Source organism: Falco cherrug, chromosome 1 (assembly GCF_023634085.1).
Source record: "Falco cherrug isolate bFalChe1 chromosome 1, bFalChe1.pri, whole genome shotgun sequence".
Classification (NCBI taxonomy): domain Eukaryota; kingdom Metazoa; phylum Chordata; class Aves; order Falconiformes; family Falconidae; genus Falco; species Falco cherrug.
Genome location: NC_073697.1, coordinates 126,785,592 through 126,803,053, shown reverse-complemented (window position 1 = coordinate 126,803,053; position 17,462 = coordinate 126,785,592). Strand labels below are relative to the sequence as shown.

General features: G+C 40.5%; 1 protein-coding gene across 4 annotated transcripts in view; it reads left to right on the top strand.

Annotated features, from left to right (window-relative positions):
- RPTOR (regulatory associated protein of MTOR complex 1) overlaps nucleotides 1-17,462 on the top strand; it is a 159,271-nt gene that overhangs the window by 37,339 nt on the left and 104,470 nt on the right. For all 4 annotated transcript variants that reach the window (XM_055696299.1, XM_055696290.1, XM_055696314.1 and 1 more), the window contains 2 exons: nucleotides 7,161-7,319; nucleotides 13,850-13,996. In XM_055696299.1, the coding sequence (XP_055552274.1) occupies nucleotides 7,161-7,319; nucleotides 13,850-13,996 (306 nt within the window). The remainder of the gene's footprint in view (nucleotides 1-7,160; nucleotides 7,320-13,849; nucleotides 13,997-17,462) is intronic.

Below are 17,462 nucleotides of genomic sequence, written 5' to 3'. Positions count from 1 at the left end.
AGGCTGTGTGCATGGCAAAGTCTTGGGTTTAATGTGTTTTCTGCATTTGGAAACTGGGGTTCAAATCTGATCCGAGTCACGGTGCAGCAGCTGCACGCATCCTGTGATGTCCCATTTCTGCAGAGGTTCACCTTGAACAGTAGAGTTGCTTTGAAGAATAGAGCAGAAAACATTATAAATCATTCTGAGGAAGAATTGGGCTATGTTGGGAAAAAATGTTTATACTGAAAAGGGAAATGCAGCACTTGCCAAGGCTTTGGGGTATCTGCCATGGAAAGGCTTTAACGCAGGTTAGATGATCAGTTGTCAGGAAGGGTGTGGAGGCAGTTGATTCTGCATCAGAATAACGGATAGGGTTAGATTTACTTCATGAAATACAGCCCAGCCTTGCTTTCTGAGATTATATGGGGCTAAACAATGAGATGACAGGGCACACAATAGGAAACCTTTCAGTTCATTGTATTGTATGTATCCTGCGTATCAACTGACAGTTCTATTGTGAACTTTCAAAATTTAAATGCTACAACTATATTGATTTGATTTTGTTTATTTTATCTGTGGCAGTAACTCTGAAACGGTGGGTTTTTTGCTTTGTGTATGCTGTTTTGCATGTGGAATTCTTTGCCACCCCAACAGCTGTTGTAACAACAAAACAAAACAAATATTCAGCAAAATAAAACTTAATTGTAGATTGTAGGTGGGATCATGCATGTGGCTGCTTCTTATGTAAAAGACAGTTCCAGTATAAAATACTGAACTTTGGAGTAATTTCTTCTGTTGATGAATTTGGAACATACCTGCAGGTGCTAAGTGGAGCGGCAGTGCCAGTGAGTCTCTCAAGAAGAGCAGACCTGCTCCTGTTTGGGGGAATCTTTTACCTGACAGTGTGTCAGATGGTAAGGGTGGTTTTGATCCCTTCAAAGAGAGGTGGGAGTGAGGGGAGGGCAGATATGAACAGAAACAGACCTGTGATTTCATGGAGAGCTTCCTCAGTCCTTACACAGTGAATTTCAAGCCGTTCCACGCTGTTTGCCAGCATAATTTTATCCCCTAGCCACTTCTCTCATGACGTTTCTTGCTGGTGCCCTGTGGCTCCACTCCAGTCAGTCTTGTAGAGCTTAATCTGCAAAATGCTGTCTGAGGGCCTTAAATCCTGCTTAACCAAGTTATGTCTGACCATTTCTTAACTTTTAAGTGTGAGCCCCTGACCTTGTGCAGATGATGCCTTTTCTCCACTCAGATGAGCACAATTTTTCCCTCTTTACCTTCCTTGCAGCCGTACGCACTAGTTAATGTCTCTTTGTAGCAGCTGGGGAAATCACTGGCATAGTGATGTCCTTCAGCCTGGACTCACCAAAAGCATCACCCCTCAGCATATGAAGTTACTAGGGAAAGCAATTTGGGGATATGTGCCAATATGAGTTGTAAGTAGTGAAGTATGAATTTATTTTTATGGAAGCTGTGCCCATCAGGCTTAGTAAGGTATTTTAGTGAGTGACTTTAGGCTTTTGTTATGCAGAATGAAAAGAGGGCAGTATTATCACTTGTAAATAGCAAAGGTTATGAATGCCAACAGATACATTTTTCATATAGTCCATATCTGCTGTGCTGGGTGTTGCTGTTTTGGCATAGAATCGCACACATGCTGTGGTCTGTCATGTGGAGACTTTCTGGAACCAAGACTGAGGTCTCAGGCTGCAGGGATATAAAAGATCAAGAGTTGAATTTTATAACTTTAATGGGAAAATAGGTTTATCCTTGGATTTTTTAAGAGGAGAAGAATTCATCTCCCTGATGAAAATGCTGTAGGGCTCTAGCATGCATATGTCACCTTGCTGGGCTGAGCGCCAGCGAGGATGGAAACCTGGCCCGGCTTCCAAAGCTCTTTTTCTCCCCATTGCCCATTAATGGTTAAGCAACATCAGCAACTTAAATCACTTATTCTCAAATTGTCACCTTTAGCACTCCACATTTCTTCCTTTTTATAGGACCTAATCCTGAGGTGAGTTTCCTGAACTCAGCATCTGGCAGGGTTGAGCACACCAGCGTTTGGAAGGCGGGTAATGAGTCAGGTTCTGGTGTCTTGAATGACAGCAAAAGCACTTTGTCACAGAATTGCTGAGCCTCTGCAGCCCCTGCTCTTTTGAGCATCGCTTGGTGATAGCCTGGGAAATGGGCCTGTAACTTTGACTTTTCCCCGTTGAGTTATGTTTTGGCCCCATTTGAAGTAAAAGAAAAAACCTGTCATTAGGTGATGTTTCCAAAGCACAGCCAGTAATTTAAACGCAAAATCCACAGAACTGTGGGAAATACTTTATGTAGCCAATACATACTGACATTTCCCAGTGGGATAGAAGTTGATGAACACAGTGAATTGGTTTTCCCCCTCCAGACAGACTTGTCTTGGAGAGGTTACTGCTATCACCTGCTAATCAGTAATCATGTGGGTGTTTTATTTATCCTTTGAAAGAAAGAAATCCCTCCTGAAACAAATGGGACAATGTCTGTGCTTTATTGCTGCTGCTTTTTGTGTTGGAGCCCTGGTGTCGCCAGCACAGCCCCTCTGGTGAGGCTGGGTTAGGAGCTGACTAATTCAGCTGTAACTCGGCTTTATTTGCCCACTGACTGTTTTCCTCTGGTGTTTGTTCTCCCAGCCCTGCTTGTTACACCGGTAGTGCCAGCCCTGCACTGCTGGCTCCCTTGGACCTTGCTCACTCATCCTGGTGACAATGACACTGAGCCGGTATAGATCCTCGTAACAGTTTCAAAACCATATAGCCAGAATGTTGCACTTGTCTTGAGGAAGAAGATGATACGGTTTTGATAGATTGCATCTTTAGAGAATCCCCATTTTCTCTATTAAAGTTGATCGCTTTGATTTTATTGTGATAGGAAATTTGGAAATAATTTGGAAAGTAATTCTGAGGGAGCATGTCAATAGGCAATCAGCATAACTGCTTTAGAGTAAAACTGTCTCACTTTACATTTCAGCGTTAAGCATGGTTAATGCTAATGTCTACAGCAAAAACATCTGACTAATACATTTGGTATTCAGCCCCAAACTGTTTTCTTTTCCTGTTCTGGGTGCCAGAACTCTTGTCGACTGAAACTCCTCCTGTTTCCTGCAAGTTTGTCAATACACTGTTTTGTCAATCCAGAAGTTTCTGGCACACTGAAAATTGAAATGTCTTAAAATTAACATAATAACTGTATTTTTAAACAAGTATACAGGAAAAAAGGTTGGATGAACCAATGAGTGTATTTCATAAAATGTGTGGCAATATTACATAAACAAGCAAAACTTTTAATTTTGCCTGTGTGAGCAGAATAATGACGATGGTCTGGGTCAGGCTGCCACAAAGTTACTGCTTTTGACAGGAGCTCTTCAGTGAGACACTGAGGTGATCAGAAAATCAAATTCACACCAAAAAGCCAGCTGACATCACCATCAGCACTTTCATGCTTGTCCATCATGCTCTGGTCAGGCTTTTTTGACAGTTCTAATGCTACAATTGCAACATCAGCTGGGAGCAACAGATACAGCTGGGCATCATCTGCAGAGGAATCGAAGTCTAGATTGTCTTGTCTGATAATTGCATCAGGAAACACAGACTTCTTGCCAAACACCATAAAATATCAGTCATCAACACATAATAGAAGGCAGGGAAGGCCAGCATGGTCTTCAGATGCAGTAACAATCCGAAACTGGTCAATAGCTCATGAAACCAAAGGGAAAACAAAACATAAAGCCTTGTTTGTGTCCGTGTGATTTCAACAGAAGCTTCTGAGGTTAAGCCCAGCAGACCTTTTGAGGGTTTCGGTTAGGAGCTCTGTTACCTTTTGTGCTAACTGCTGCTTGAAAGGATCTGTCTGGAAATGGAAGGGAAGGAATACAGCGTGCTGCCAGGGAAGACAAATGAACAATGATGGAAGAAAATAAAGGAGGGTGACGAAAGGAAACTATTCATCAAAAGGGTGGTGATGCTAAAGTGCAAAGAGCTCATATGAGAACTAAACCTGTGTTTAAAAAATGCTTCTTCATACTGTAAAAGGAAAGATAAAATTGTTGAATTGGTGAATCCTCCTGGACTTCAGCTCATCTGGGTGTCAGCCGTGATGAGCGTGATGGGACACTGTAGAGCTGGTCATCAGTAGTGTGCTTTCTGCTGCTGGGTAGGAGTGGCAGCCCATGGCTTAGCAAGGTTTTTATGCTGTTTCTCTATGTCCTTCTTGAAGACCTTCTGTTTCTGTAATTCTGTTCTGGAAGGAGGCCTTATTGGTTTTTAACAGTTATTAAAGATAACACTCTGTCCCACAGAACATCACATAAACCAGTAAGCTCCTCCTCTTCCCCCACCACTAACTCCCCATACCCCAGTCAGATGCACAACATGTCTTGTAACAACTGTATTTACTTTCCTGGAGTTTTTTGCATACCAATGAAGAAAGTCTTTTTAGGGGGAGCGAGGGGGGAAAGAAGAAAAAAAGACACCACCTGGTCTAGTCTGTTACTCAGATGCCTGTTTCTTATATGCGCATGAATGATGTGTAATAAACACATGCCTGAAAGTCCTGAGCTTACAGGTAGGACTAAGACTGTTGGCATATTTACAGGCTCCCTTCTGTCCTTTTTATTCTTCTCAGCCTTGTGTTTCTTAGTGTGCAAATGATATGTTTACAGTTTGGATCTTTAGGTCTACATGCTTTAGTTTTAGAGTATGAGTTCACCTCCATTAATTGCGAGTTGTATTTAATATTTATGCTGAAAGGACGTGAGAATTGTTCAGATGAGTGTGTTCTCCTCTGAAAAAAAGGAGCTGAAAAAATTACCAACCACTCTGGTTATAGTATCTTGTAAAGATGCCAGCAGGCAGAATGTAATTACGGTGCACATTTTTGCAAATCAGCACCTTCATAACAACACTGAAAGGAGAGAGAAAAAGGTGTGGGGGGTTCTGTGTTAAGATCAATATAGCCTCTTATCTTTACTTAATGCGCAAGTTCCCAAAAAGGATGAGTGTGTCAGATCGTTGGTTCTTTCTTAATATTTTTTTCTCCTTTTCACTTGCTTTGCTTCATTGTTGTAATCATGTAAATGATGCCATTCCTTGTATCTGTCTTGCCTATTGGCTTGAGATGCTGAATGTTAATTGAGCAGCATGATATCTGTTTTTCAAGCTTCATAGATAAGCAAACCATTTTTATATAGAAGTGCTTCATCCTCTTTTACTATGTCATTTTAAGACTTTCTTATCTTTGCCTGTCATAGAAGAAAACCTAAAAAGCCCAAACTTCTGAGACCTCAATCTAGTTTGTAAACAGGCTTTCAACAGCAGATATTTGTAGAGGCATGCAGTTGTCCTGCTCTTAAACTTGGTTCTTTATTTCAATATATTGACTTCAATTTTTTTAAGCCCTTGTGATTCTGGATTCTCAGTCTCTCTCTGCAGTTCTGGAGAAGAGAGGAAGAAACAGGCTTTTGTCTTTCAAAGGACAGTTGAAAGACTTTTTGTTATTATTTGGCCTTCAAGAAAATGCACGTTTGAGTATGACAAACTAGCTACTACATAGGCATCATGAACTTAGTGGAGTAAAAATGTTTTCAAAGTATTGAGGGTTTAACGGTTTGTTTTCTTTTTTTCTCCAACACAGAAATGTGCTCTGATTTATATGCTTGTAGAGTTGTATAGCTAGGAATGATAATGTAGTACCTACAGCCAAAGCTGTGATGATATTGAATATAAAATTTTTCTAAAGCAAGGGCTGGTTGCCAAGGGCTCTCAATCAACTTTCCTTCTTTTTACCCAGCTGCGTGAATATCAAATTCCTGGGACTTTTGTGCACTTTTATCTTGATAGTGGTGTTACTTAAAAGTGTAAGCTGGTTGAGGTGAAGTTATGAAATATAGTTATATTCATAACTCTTCTTTAGGCTGGGGGGTGCAGTAGTGTCTGGGTAACCTGGTGCCTGATCTTAACTGCTAATAGTTAGTAAGTTAACTTAAAGTATGTTAGTGTTATGCTAGTTTGCTTTGATTTTTCCCCGTTTTTGTCTATCACTGGATGTTGAATGAAATTGTCATGTACTCGCTTTTTGCACATGTATTAATTTTTCTGTAATTCTGTAGGTTTCTGTAGTCATCTAGTATCTGGAAGTCTACTTTTAGTGTTACTTTTAGTATTTACTTTTAAAACAGCTGTACATTTAGTGCGGTCTTCTCTCTGACCCTTACATGTGAAGAGCAGACAAAACTGTTGACCCATAGTTACATTTCTGTTCTGGTCTGATGGAACCAGTAGTGATGATGAGTTGCTGGGATGGAGAGATCTACAAGTTCAAAGTAAACTCGTTACTGAAAATGAGTACGCCTGTGGTGAATGTAGTATAGCTGCAAGAAATTGGCGGTGCTTCTTTTTGAAGAGAAGCTCTTTGCTGTAAAATTTTTCACTGTATCTGCTGTGGGTCCATCTGGAAAAGGCAAGGCTCCATCTAGGTTTAGCATGCTTGCTGGTGTGTTGGGCAGGTTTCTTTTATATCTGTCTTATTAGTAAAAGGGGAGCTAACTAGTTGGGGCTGAGGAAGAGAATGAGGCTGCTGCTATTCTCACTCCATGAAGGGACAGCTGTCTGAACTTCTTCCCTAGCCTTCGGTCTGGTACTCTTGTTCCTTTTAAGACTTGAGGCAAGAGCTGTGTCCCTTTTCCTGATGGGAGGGGAGAGGCATTTCAGAATGAGATTTGAGGTTTACAGAACATGTGATTTATACAATTTTCTGTTGTTAAGAAGGAATTTTGTTCAGTGGGAGATGTACAGGCTATGAATTTGAGGATCAAGAGAATTGTGCGGGGTAATTTTTGAGGCTGGCTAATGTTGAAAACATATTTGACCTTCCTAAGGCTTTTAGAATGTCAATAATCCCCGAGTGAAACCTAATGGAGTTCAGAGATGCAATAAACTCACTCAAACCTGAGTTGTTACTGTATGTGTATGTGCAGTCCCACACACCAGACAGATTTTGTTTATTTAGCTCTACAGTAAATATTTTGTGTTTTCTTTTTCTGAAGTAACCCGTTTATATACATGCTTCTGACTTAACTAGGTGCCTGCATCTTAAGTAGATTTGTTTCTATGCTTAAAATGATTGTCTTACCTTTTATCTAGGCAAGGTACAAGCAGAGTCTTGATCCTACGGTGGATGAAGTTAAGAAACTCTGCACATCTTTGCGTCGAAATGCCAAGGAAGAGCGGGTACTTTTCCACTACAACGGACATGGTGTCCCCAGGCCAACAGTAAATGGGGAGATCTGGGTCTTCAATAAGGTAACGTCTTTGCGAAGCACTGCTGAACAGCTGAATCTTTTTCACTGCTGTGTAAATTATTGACGTGTTCTGTTAGAGCACAACTGTATTTTCAGGGTTTAAAATGGGTTCACAGGTATTTGTTTGGTTCCCTGCTGACAGCTGCTTGCTTGCTTCATGTTCTTGAAGTTCTCTGAGACCAAAGAGGTTGTCCCTCACCTCCCAGCAGGGCAGGAGGGTCTTCTCTCAGATGCACTAAAGCTCATTTGCAAAACACTGAAAAGCTAGCTACTTCCACTTGCTTTGTTTACTTTTCAGAGGTAGCATGCCAGCTCTGTCGGGAGGCTCCCCAGCGGGCTTGCCTGTGCTGCTGTATGTCACTGACTGATTATTAAGTTCTTACCATGAAGTTTATGCTTCAACTGTCTACTGACTCTGAACAGTCACTGATCAAACTACCTAGAGATACTGTATGAGGACAATAAACCATATGGCTAGTTCTGCTTCCACAGCAGAGTACTGAAGAGCCTCTGAGTATAATATAATAGGTATATTTTATTTTTTAAAAAGATTTTTGTTACTCCTGCTTAGCTATGGTTTGTACAGCTATGTAGATCACATGCAGTGCCCTTCGAGTGATTCCAAGTGTGACCTAAATGTACTTCGCTTTCCCTTTAGTTAAGCTATTTAGTGTCTTTTAAGGGTAACTGATTTAGAATGGAGTCTTAGGAAATTGAGAGATACTGCTGAATAGTACATTCAGCTGACATAAGACTTGCATTCATTATTATGGATACACTCCTATTTTGGGGGGGGGGGCTTATTGAGCTTCTTTTCTCATACTTCACATGTATTATTTTTATAATTGAATGATTGTTCACTGGTAGTTTGAAAGAGCAGAGTGGAAGGGAAAGGGAGAAAGTGCAAGAGGGCATCACTTTATTCTGGTACGTATTGGAGACTTGATTAGTATTCAGACTAATAAACAATTGGTCTGAATACTAATTAATTTTGATGCTGAATTTGGTGTTTAAAAATAAGTAGGAGTGACCTTCTTCTTACTTAACAGCCAATGGGTAATAATTAAGCCAGAAAGAATGCTGGGCAGAATGTGTTACACATGGAAGAAGAGGAAATTACTGCTCAATGAAGAAGTTGTGCGTTGTGCCAGATGCGTTATTAGGAGCTTACTGGGTATTTGCCAGTTTGCCTGCAGTATCAGCTGGGGTAACGTGGTGTGGGTGCTACTGGTCATTAGGAGCTGAGGTGTCTCTGACTTACCTTACAGATAGTGGGGAAAAAAAATTGTCCCAGAAGTTGAATTCTTCAACTTCAAAAAAAGGGGAAAGTTGAAACTTAGTAATTTTTGCACCATGTTACCAAATACTGGCTTTTTTAAGAAAGAAACAATCAGGAGTGGAAGTTTTCTTTCAAGCAAAGGATTAAGTTTAAGGAAATACTGGAGGGGGAAAAAAGATCAGCAGTGTTTAGAAATCAGTCCAAAGGAATTCAGTCTCACATCTAAGCAGAAGGCCTGATGAGACTCCGTATTATAGCCCTCTTGAATTGAAATAGTAGAGGTACTGAAATTTGACTGTGCTGACATTTTAAAATTAGATTTAAGATGCCCATGCATGCATTTGAATTCTTGGTTATAAGAGCATGAAGGCAGAGCTGAAAGGGACCTTGAGATCGTCCCAGTGAAAGGCCAAAAAGAATGAAACAGGCCTTGCTTGTGGATACAGGCTGACCTGTGTTTGGCAAAGCAAATGAATTTTTTTTGGATTTATGGTGACTTCCCGTGGGGTGAGGTTGAGTATCTTTCTCCTGTTCCCCAGGGCATGTGGTTCTGGTGAGGCTCATCAGGCTCGAGCGAGGGTTTGGTGTGGGACTGCAGGGGAGCAGGGGGCAGCGGGGGCAGACAGGGGGTGTTGACATCTGTTTCACTTCAAGGAGAGGAGACAACAATGGCATTTTAAGAGTCTATCAAATACTTCAATATGCTTTTGTTCTCGGTGTGTAGGTGCTCATTCTTCCTTTCCCTTTTTTTTTCTCCCATAAAATTGGGGTGCAGCCATTACGGGGCTGATGACGGAGGTGGTGGCAGAGAGGACTTCTCCCACTGCGTTTGAGCAGCCGGCGCTTCCCTGCGCTCCTGCAGCCCAGCCTGCACGCAGCACGGGCTGCCAGAGCTTTCTGGGGTGCGCAGGCTGGCAGACCCAGTGCCTCTTCCTCTCTGCCGGCTTCCTGGGAGGGGAGGAGAAGTGAAGCAGCTTTGCAGTGCTGTTGGTAGCGACTATTGGAGAGCCTGGAAGGACTTGGTACCTGTTCAGATTTTTCTTTTTCACCCATGCCCCCTGTAACAACCAGCCATCTTTGGAAATCTGCTTCTGCTGTCACAACACTTAGGTTGGTTTGTTACTTGTGTTTTGTGAGAGGTGGTGGCTTTCAGCTCTTTGTGAAGCGTGTGGTGCCAAGAGTGTCACAGTGTTGTCAGAATATCCCAAGCAATTCTTTGTTTGGGGTTGGAGGAGGTATGCTGCGGCTGGGCGAAAAGGACGTGGCTGTTCATGAGCATCTCTCCTGTAGCACCACAGATTATTTAAATCTCCCAGCGTGTGCCAGCAAGCTATCGGAGACAGCAAACAGAGGCAGTGGTGTAGGAGCACATTGTAATGATGCTGGAGAAAGTTCATAGTGTTAGATCTTCATTAATATCTTCCCCTTAATTTCTCAGGAGTTGTTATTTTAAAATTAATTTAGACCTCTGCCCTTGCACAGTTGGTGCTCTGTCTGAACTGATGTTTTTAAAATGGTAATTATAAGGAGAATGCTTCTCTCATATGCTTTATTATCTGCTCCTCTGAAAAACTGTCTGCTTATGTAGCTGATTGAATTAATTGACAAAGGGCCTGGCAGATGGACTGATGTATTCTTGAAGGCATCCCAGGAACACCTAGCTGGGTACCCCTGCTCTGGTTCCGTGATGGCAGGGTTGGTGCTGCCCAAGCATTGTCCCCCTGCCCTGCTGGGGGGAGACCCCTGAATTTGCAGCTGACCTCTGCACTGTAAGAAGACTTCCTTGCGTGGCAGTAGCGTATGCAGGTGAGATGAAGGATGGTATATTTTGATGTGTAGATTAAAAAGATAAAACCTTCAGGAAGTAGCACATGGCATGATGCACTTCAGCTGCACATCTCGGCCACTTTGTTCAGTTAACAGGGTTCAAATGCTGCCGGAGGAGCGTGTGAAAGGGGAAGTAGTGTGGTGTGATTTGGATAAGGCGCTTGGAAAGCTAGTAGCTAAACCAGCTTGGTATTTAAAAACCAAGCCTGCCTTGTCTCTCTCCTACAGACAGGTTTTCCTCGAGTTTAACTTTTATAGATTTTGGCAAGTTGTGCTTGCTGTAGTATAAATACCTCTGGTTACCTTCACCTTTCAGTGTTCACCTATGAAGCAGGCCTTTCCTTCTGATATTTAATCCAGCTTGACAGTTGAAGAGGACAGTAGTAAATAAATAAGCGGATACTCATCTGCATTAATTTTACTGGAATTTAAACCTGACCTTCTATATACACTTTGTAAAAAAGGAGACTGTAGCAAGGACTGTCTCTGGCTGCGTTGCCTTGCAGCACAGCGTGAGGTGCCTGCTCCTCTTCCCCATGCCCTTCCTCCAGCTCCGTAACTCCGTGGGGTCAGAGACAGCATTAAGGGAGGCAGAAAGTATTTTTAGTTGTAATTTTTTTTCCCCTAGCTTTTAATCATAGCTGCCCAGTGAATGCAGTGCTGCTCCAAGGCAGCATGTCAGGGAATTTATAGTGGTTTAGTTTGTTAATTTTTGCTTTGCAGCTCAACAAAACGTTCCTGAGCACTTTCTGTTAGAGAGATAATAAGATTTGTAGAAAGAACTGTGGATGGATTCCTGTAGGTTCATTGCCACAAGGTTCATTTTCCGAGATTTCTGATGGATTCCGTGAAGTTCAGAAATCCCAGGACAGAAGCTGAACACAGCAACCTTCTGAGGAAGCTTTTTAGCTTTACAGAAATCTCTCTAGAGAATACTCTTCAAGCAGTGTTTCATCTTTGATAGGAAACGGAAGGAGAAATTGCACCATGCTTTGGAAAGAACGATTATTTTGAAAATGCCATTTTCCTGGGTCTGTTATGTCTTTATTGTTGTACAGAAAGATGTGAAATGTGTGCATTTCGGAAGCAAATTCTGCTGCTGATGTGAGAATACGAAACACAAAATGTGCATTATCATTCTGTTCGTATCAAGTCCTTTTATCACTCATCCTGTCCGCAGCTCTGTTGGAACATTCTCCATTTGACCAAATAAGGGCCAGAAGCTGGAGTTCTTCGTGCTGTTGTAGGTGGCCGTGGCTGCTTGCTTTAACTGGCTGCTCTTGTTGACGGGCCTTACAAGCCAGTACTGACTTACGGAATTGTACGTTATTTTACTGTAGGCTTCCTGCTCTGCCTTGCTGTGCAGCATTGGTGTACAAAGGAAGGGTTGAGACAGACCGTGTGAACAGGTTAATTTGGCATTATCTGGTGTTTTGCGAGAATTTGAAGATGCAACAACATGCTTTTTGTATATTTATTGTGAGCGCTGCTGTATTAATAAGCAGCAGTCTTCCTAGTTTTGCTTGCTACTGTTTTCTGAGAAAATCACCATGTGGTTTCAAAAAGGTAAAAATCAATCAAACATGTTAATTCTGAAGTTCTGGGGAACTTCTCTGCAAAACCTGAAGAATGTGTTTGGGTTTTTTTAAATATGAGTTGTTTGTTAAGCAATTGGTTGTGAAATCTGTTCAAAATCAGTTTCTAGTTTAGTTGTTTGTTGTGTCACTCCTTTAAAGAATCACAGAGAGATGGCGGGAGCTGTGTTAACCGAGCAGAAACTTTCTTGCTAAAAACCAAAGACAATACTGAGAAAACAAAACATATGGACAGGTTCTTTCATACTCACAGCCCCAGCACGGCAGAGGCAAGATGAGCAAGCATCAAAAGATCACTCTGAGCAACCATGCTAGAAAACTATTATTTAACACCCCTTTCTTCTTCAAACTGTCTCATTTACATATCATTAGCAAATTTGATAAATTATATATGACCCCTCCACGTAAAGTTGGAACATAAAATTCTGGTTGGAAATAGCACAGTATTAATCAGAGCTATAATCCAATCTTGACTGTAGCAGTATGTATTATAAAGTTAAAACAATGCATGCCCATAAAATCTTGTTCATTATATGTGTCAGAGCAGGTTTTTTTATATGTAACTTACTGCAGCTGGAATATGCTTGAACTGAGTGATGTCCCTAAAAAAGGTCTGGGCCAAGGGTTAGTTGTTCATGTATCGCTCCATCCTGCAACAATTTGCAAAGCTCGTAACTCCCTAAAACTTTGATTTTTATAAACAGTTTTTCCTATTAATTTTAATGAAGCAGCCTAAACTTTTATATATGGGCAAAACTGAATTTTGAAATGACTTACTATTTCCTACCTTATCTAACATATGGTTTATGATCACTTCTGCCTTTATATATGCTGATACGTGTCCTTGAAAATCTGTTTTTTGTAAAAGTTTACTGGTTTTATTACAGCTATTTTAAGTCTATTGAATTTAAATGGGAGTTATGATCCCATCCATCATTCTGCTGATGTTAATAGGAACATCACAGCTTTTACGGGAGATTTTGGGTGGACACGAGGAGGTTGCCCTCTGGCTGCAGATGGGAAGGGTTATGCAGTCAGCCACTGTCTGCTTGGTAGTGACTCTTTGCAGACTTAAATGGCAGAAATCGGCTTTGGTTTGTATTTTCAGTTCTGCTACTTAGTTTAGGGGGTGGCCCTTCACAGCTAATTTTAAATGTCTGTTTTTTGATCCTCCTTGGATTTGAAGAAGCTCTTGCCTCCAGTTATCTGGGGGTGTTAAGGTAGAAGGCAAGGAACAAAATACTTCATATCTACAGAAACTGAATTGTTGGTACCTCACTTTGTTGAAGGCAGGGTTTGTTGGTTTTAATTTTAGTGGATAATTTTGAAAGTTGCACAGAAGTTAAAGGCTGTCATAAAATCATGAAGCATCTCGTTAAACTAAGATGGGGTAGCTGCTGATGGGCCACATAGTCTTAATTATCAATCTTGATTTATTGGTGGAGTTTTCAGTTGCAGACGTTTGATGTTAAATTGAAGACAGCTGGTTCACATCCTTTATCAGTGCTGCAGAAATTTGAGATAAAATTGGACTTTGGGGTTGTTAGCACATATCAAAGCACTGCTGAGTTTTAGAATTTTAGTTTAGGGTTTAGTGTTTCAAGCAATACCACAATAAAATCTACTTGTCATTTGTGTTGGAGTTGGGTTCATAGTCCTCATTATTAGTAGATGTTGATTGGTATTTGTATTGATTAGTATGCCAATGTTCAATCTAGGCTTGATTTTCAGAATTGGGATCTTTTTTGGTGGGCATTTTATTATCTCACCCAGGAAAGTTCTGTTGCTTCTGTCTCTTTATAACTCTGTGTGGTTTTTTTCTTGTTACAGAACTATACTCAGTATATTCCTCTCTCCATATATGACCTGCAGACTTGGATGGGCAGTCCTTCCATTTTCGTCTATGATTGCTCTAATGCTGGCCTTATTGTCAAGTCATTCAAACAATTTGCACTACAGAGGGAGCAAGAGTTGGAGGTGAGATCACAGTCTATTGCGAAGGTTTCATTTGTGTTTGTGTTGCAGGGTTAAATTTAAGCTTCCTTTGCTATATACAGCTGAAAAATGTGTTTAAAACTATGTTGGAAGGCAAATTAATTTGCAAATAATTTTGCCACTCTGGTCTTTCTGCTTCAGTTTGCGATCCTATTAAACCTGGAACAATTTTTAATACAAGTGCTAATTAAATGGTAATGTTAATAGTATCAGTTTGTGCCCTAATGGTCTTTTCTGCTGAGACAAATGCAGAGGTGAACTAGACATATTTATTTTAGTTGCAAAAGTCTAGTATCTGGGTATGTATTTGAATGCAGTTAGAGTTTTGTGCTGTTGAAATGTATGTGAAAATGTGAAACAAAGTAAAATAAACCTGATTCACAGCGGGATTGTCACTGGTGGTTTCAGTTTCACAGAGTGCTTAAGTTGAATGTGTTTCTAATGAAAAGCTGTCTTCCGTTGCAAATGTAATTACTAATAAATTTATTGAAGGAAATCTGAAATGCAAAGTGGAAGGTAAGTCAGGATTCTTTGTGCAGCAACTTGGATTGGCAAGGCTCCCTACTGCCAGAAATTCCTGCTAGCTTTAGCTTACATAGAAAGCACATTTTTTTAAAGGTTAGCTTCTTACACTCTCACACTGTATTTAAAATAATAAAAAAAACCCAACCAAAACAACATCAAGGAAGGAATATTAATTAATCAGGCAACTGACTGTCACCAATACAACCTTCAAGTAGATATTAACAGTATCCCTAGCTATAATGCCTTACATTCCAAATTCCAGTTTTTGGAGTGGTGACTCTTTTGGCAGGTGGAAATTCCATTCTACAGAGAGAAAACAGTCTAATAGCTTGAGATATGTAGATTATTTTCATTATTCCTTCTCTTCAACTGGTGATAATGCCACATTTTGTAAAGATAAGAAACTTCCCAAAATCTGTGGCTTGGGCGGAACACAAAACTGCCAGACACAGATCAAGAGATGCCTTTTGAAGCTTACCATCTTTTTAAGTCAAGGAAACTGTCTGGCGATCACATTCTGTTCTGCTTTTCCAAGTTTTCCTATCAGCCTGCAACTTTCATCATGATATTTTTTCAGGGTCTCTCTTGTTCATACAATGCACTCTTCTGGATTTGTTTTGTTTTCTCATTCTGTAGTCAGCCTAACTTTACCTTCCCTTTCCCTGCTTTCTTCATGAATTTCCTTTTTTCCTTGGCTCTTGCTGAGTTCTAGAATGACTTTGAAGCTGTTTTGGAAGGCAGGCAGCCGCGGGGGTGTCTGTTGGTTTCTGCTGTGAGACAGATAAATTGCTGAGGGCAAGCTTGTGCAGGAAAAGCTTCTCTCTGCAACTGAGACAAACCGGACTGTCTGCACACAAGGGCGGTTGGTTACAATGGGAAAGATGAGCTCAAGTAACCATGTCAGTCTTTATTTCACCAAAAGTACTAAATTCCATTTCCTCTGTTGTTTTTTTTTTTTTATTATTCTGTGAAATATGTGAAGTTACGTGGGAAAACTGCTTTTGCATTTCTTCTCTTTGCAACACAGGTTAAAACTATGAGCTAATTTGATTATGAAAATACTTTCAGGCTTCTAGGTTATCTTTCCTTTCTGTATCTTTAGATTTCATTAGCTACTGACGATTTACTGAGATAACTGCTTATTACTAGTAGAAAGCAGAAGACTTGGTAACAGCGCTAGGAAGGTGCTTACAGTGTCATACAAAGCATGGACAAGAATTCATTTGGAAAACTATAAATCATTGAATTGTTCAAATTCATGAAAAGTGAAGTAAAGCTGGAACTGGTACTCAGTGCTAGAGTGATCAAGATAATTGTTAGCCCATCTTACTGAAAGGAGATTAGAGGAGCTTGCTCTTCTCTTAATCTGACTGAATGAAGGCTGAGGGAAGCCATGGCTGGTTGGTTTTGGTGGTGGGTTTTTTGGGGTGTGTGTCTCTGTTTTCTGTGGATAGTGCAGAGCACTGGCCATGTGCCATCAGATTATATGTAGTTCCACCAGAAACAGAAAAATTAATTATAACGTATTTATAGGTATGTTTGCAACCCCATTATATTGGGATTTTGGGCTGGTACTCTTTCTTAATGTAAAATCTCAGTCTTGTTCAGCCTCCAAAGAGAGGAAGCACACAAATTGATGACAACTTGGGGGTGATAGAAAAGCAGTTAACACTTCTCTAAGATACCTGAGAAAAAATAATGTAGCACTGCATGGTATATTGTCTTCTTTAGAGAGCTGCCTCCACAACAGCACTTGAATAGTAAATATTTCTTTTTTTGTTGTTAATAAATTTGTTTTGTTAATAAATAAATAAATAATAAATAATGTTAATGTTAATAAATAATGTTAATAAATAATAAATAAATGTTGTTTTGTTAATAAAGTATGGGTAGTGAATGTGAGTGAAAATCTGTGTAGATAGAAGTATATCAATTTCAGTAAGAGGCAGGAATCTGTCATATCTGATCCTGGTGGACAGATTGCCATTGAAAATATTTTTTATCTTTGGCATGACTGCTTCTCTGAGGGAGGCGAGGGTGAAGGCTGAAGATGCCAGAGCCAGTTCAGCTGTAACTGGTTTTTGGTGTGATGGGGAATGGGCAGAGGAGGAGGTAATTTTGTCATTTGATTATAGCTTTATATTATGTAATTATAGGGCAGCAATTAAGCTAATAAAGTCTGCCTGTCCCCACCATGCTTAATATGTTACTGTGTTTCCAGACTTTTAAATTAAATGCTGTTGATAGAAGGACTGGGGGTTTCCCTGGACTGTTGAAACTTGACTGTTTCAGAGAACTATCTGTGAATTGTTTGAATCGTCAACTGGATGGGAAGTTAAGGGTTTGGTTTAATATCTAGCTAAACAAAAGTACATATTTTGCAGATAAGAAGCATCCATTTAGCAACATCACGTGGTGTGAGATGGCATGGCATAGTATTAAGTGTGATAAATTAGTAATTTTTTCCATTTGATCCTGTTTTCGTTTTGCCCGGTATTAGTAATAGAAGGCTATTGTTTTCCAAAAGACATTTTTCAGACCTGGAAACTGGTCCAGCTTTTAGAAACTGGAAATCCTGCTGTTGCTTTCCTGGTTATTGACCTGTTTGGCATCACTAAGCAGGGTGGCATTAAGGCCAGTGTGAATACGGGTGGCAAAAGAGGGTGCAGAGGGCTGCCTGGCAGGCACTGGACCTCATGCCGCTGTAAGAAAATGGCAAGTGGAAGGATCTGCAGAGCAGGCGGTTACCTGGTTAGAAAACACCTTGCTGTGCCTGCCTTGGAGCTCTGAGCCCTGCTTGTGTGTGGAGTGGAAGTGATGGTGCTGGATGCTCCTAGACGTGCTTTGCTGCATGAGATACAACTTTCTGCTTTTCAACTTTTTTGAATTTTTCAACAGCATACCTTACAGCTGCATACTAACT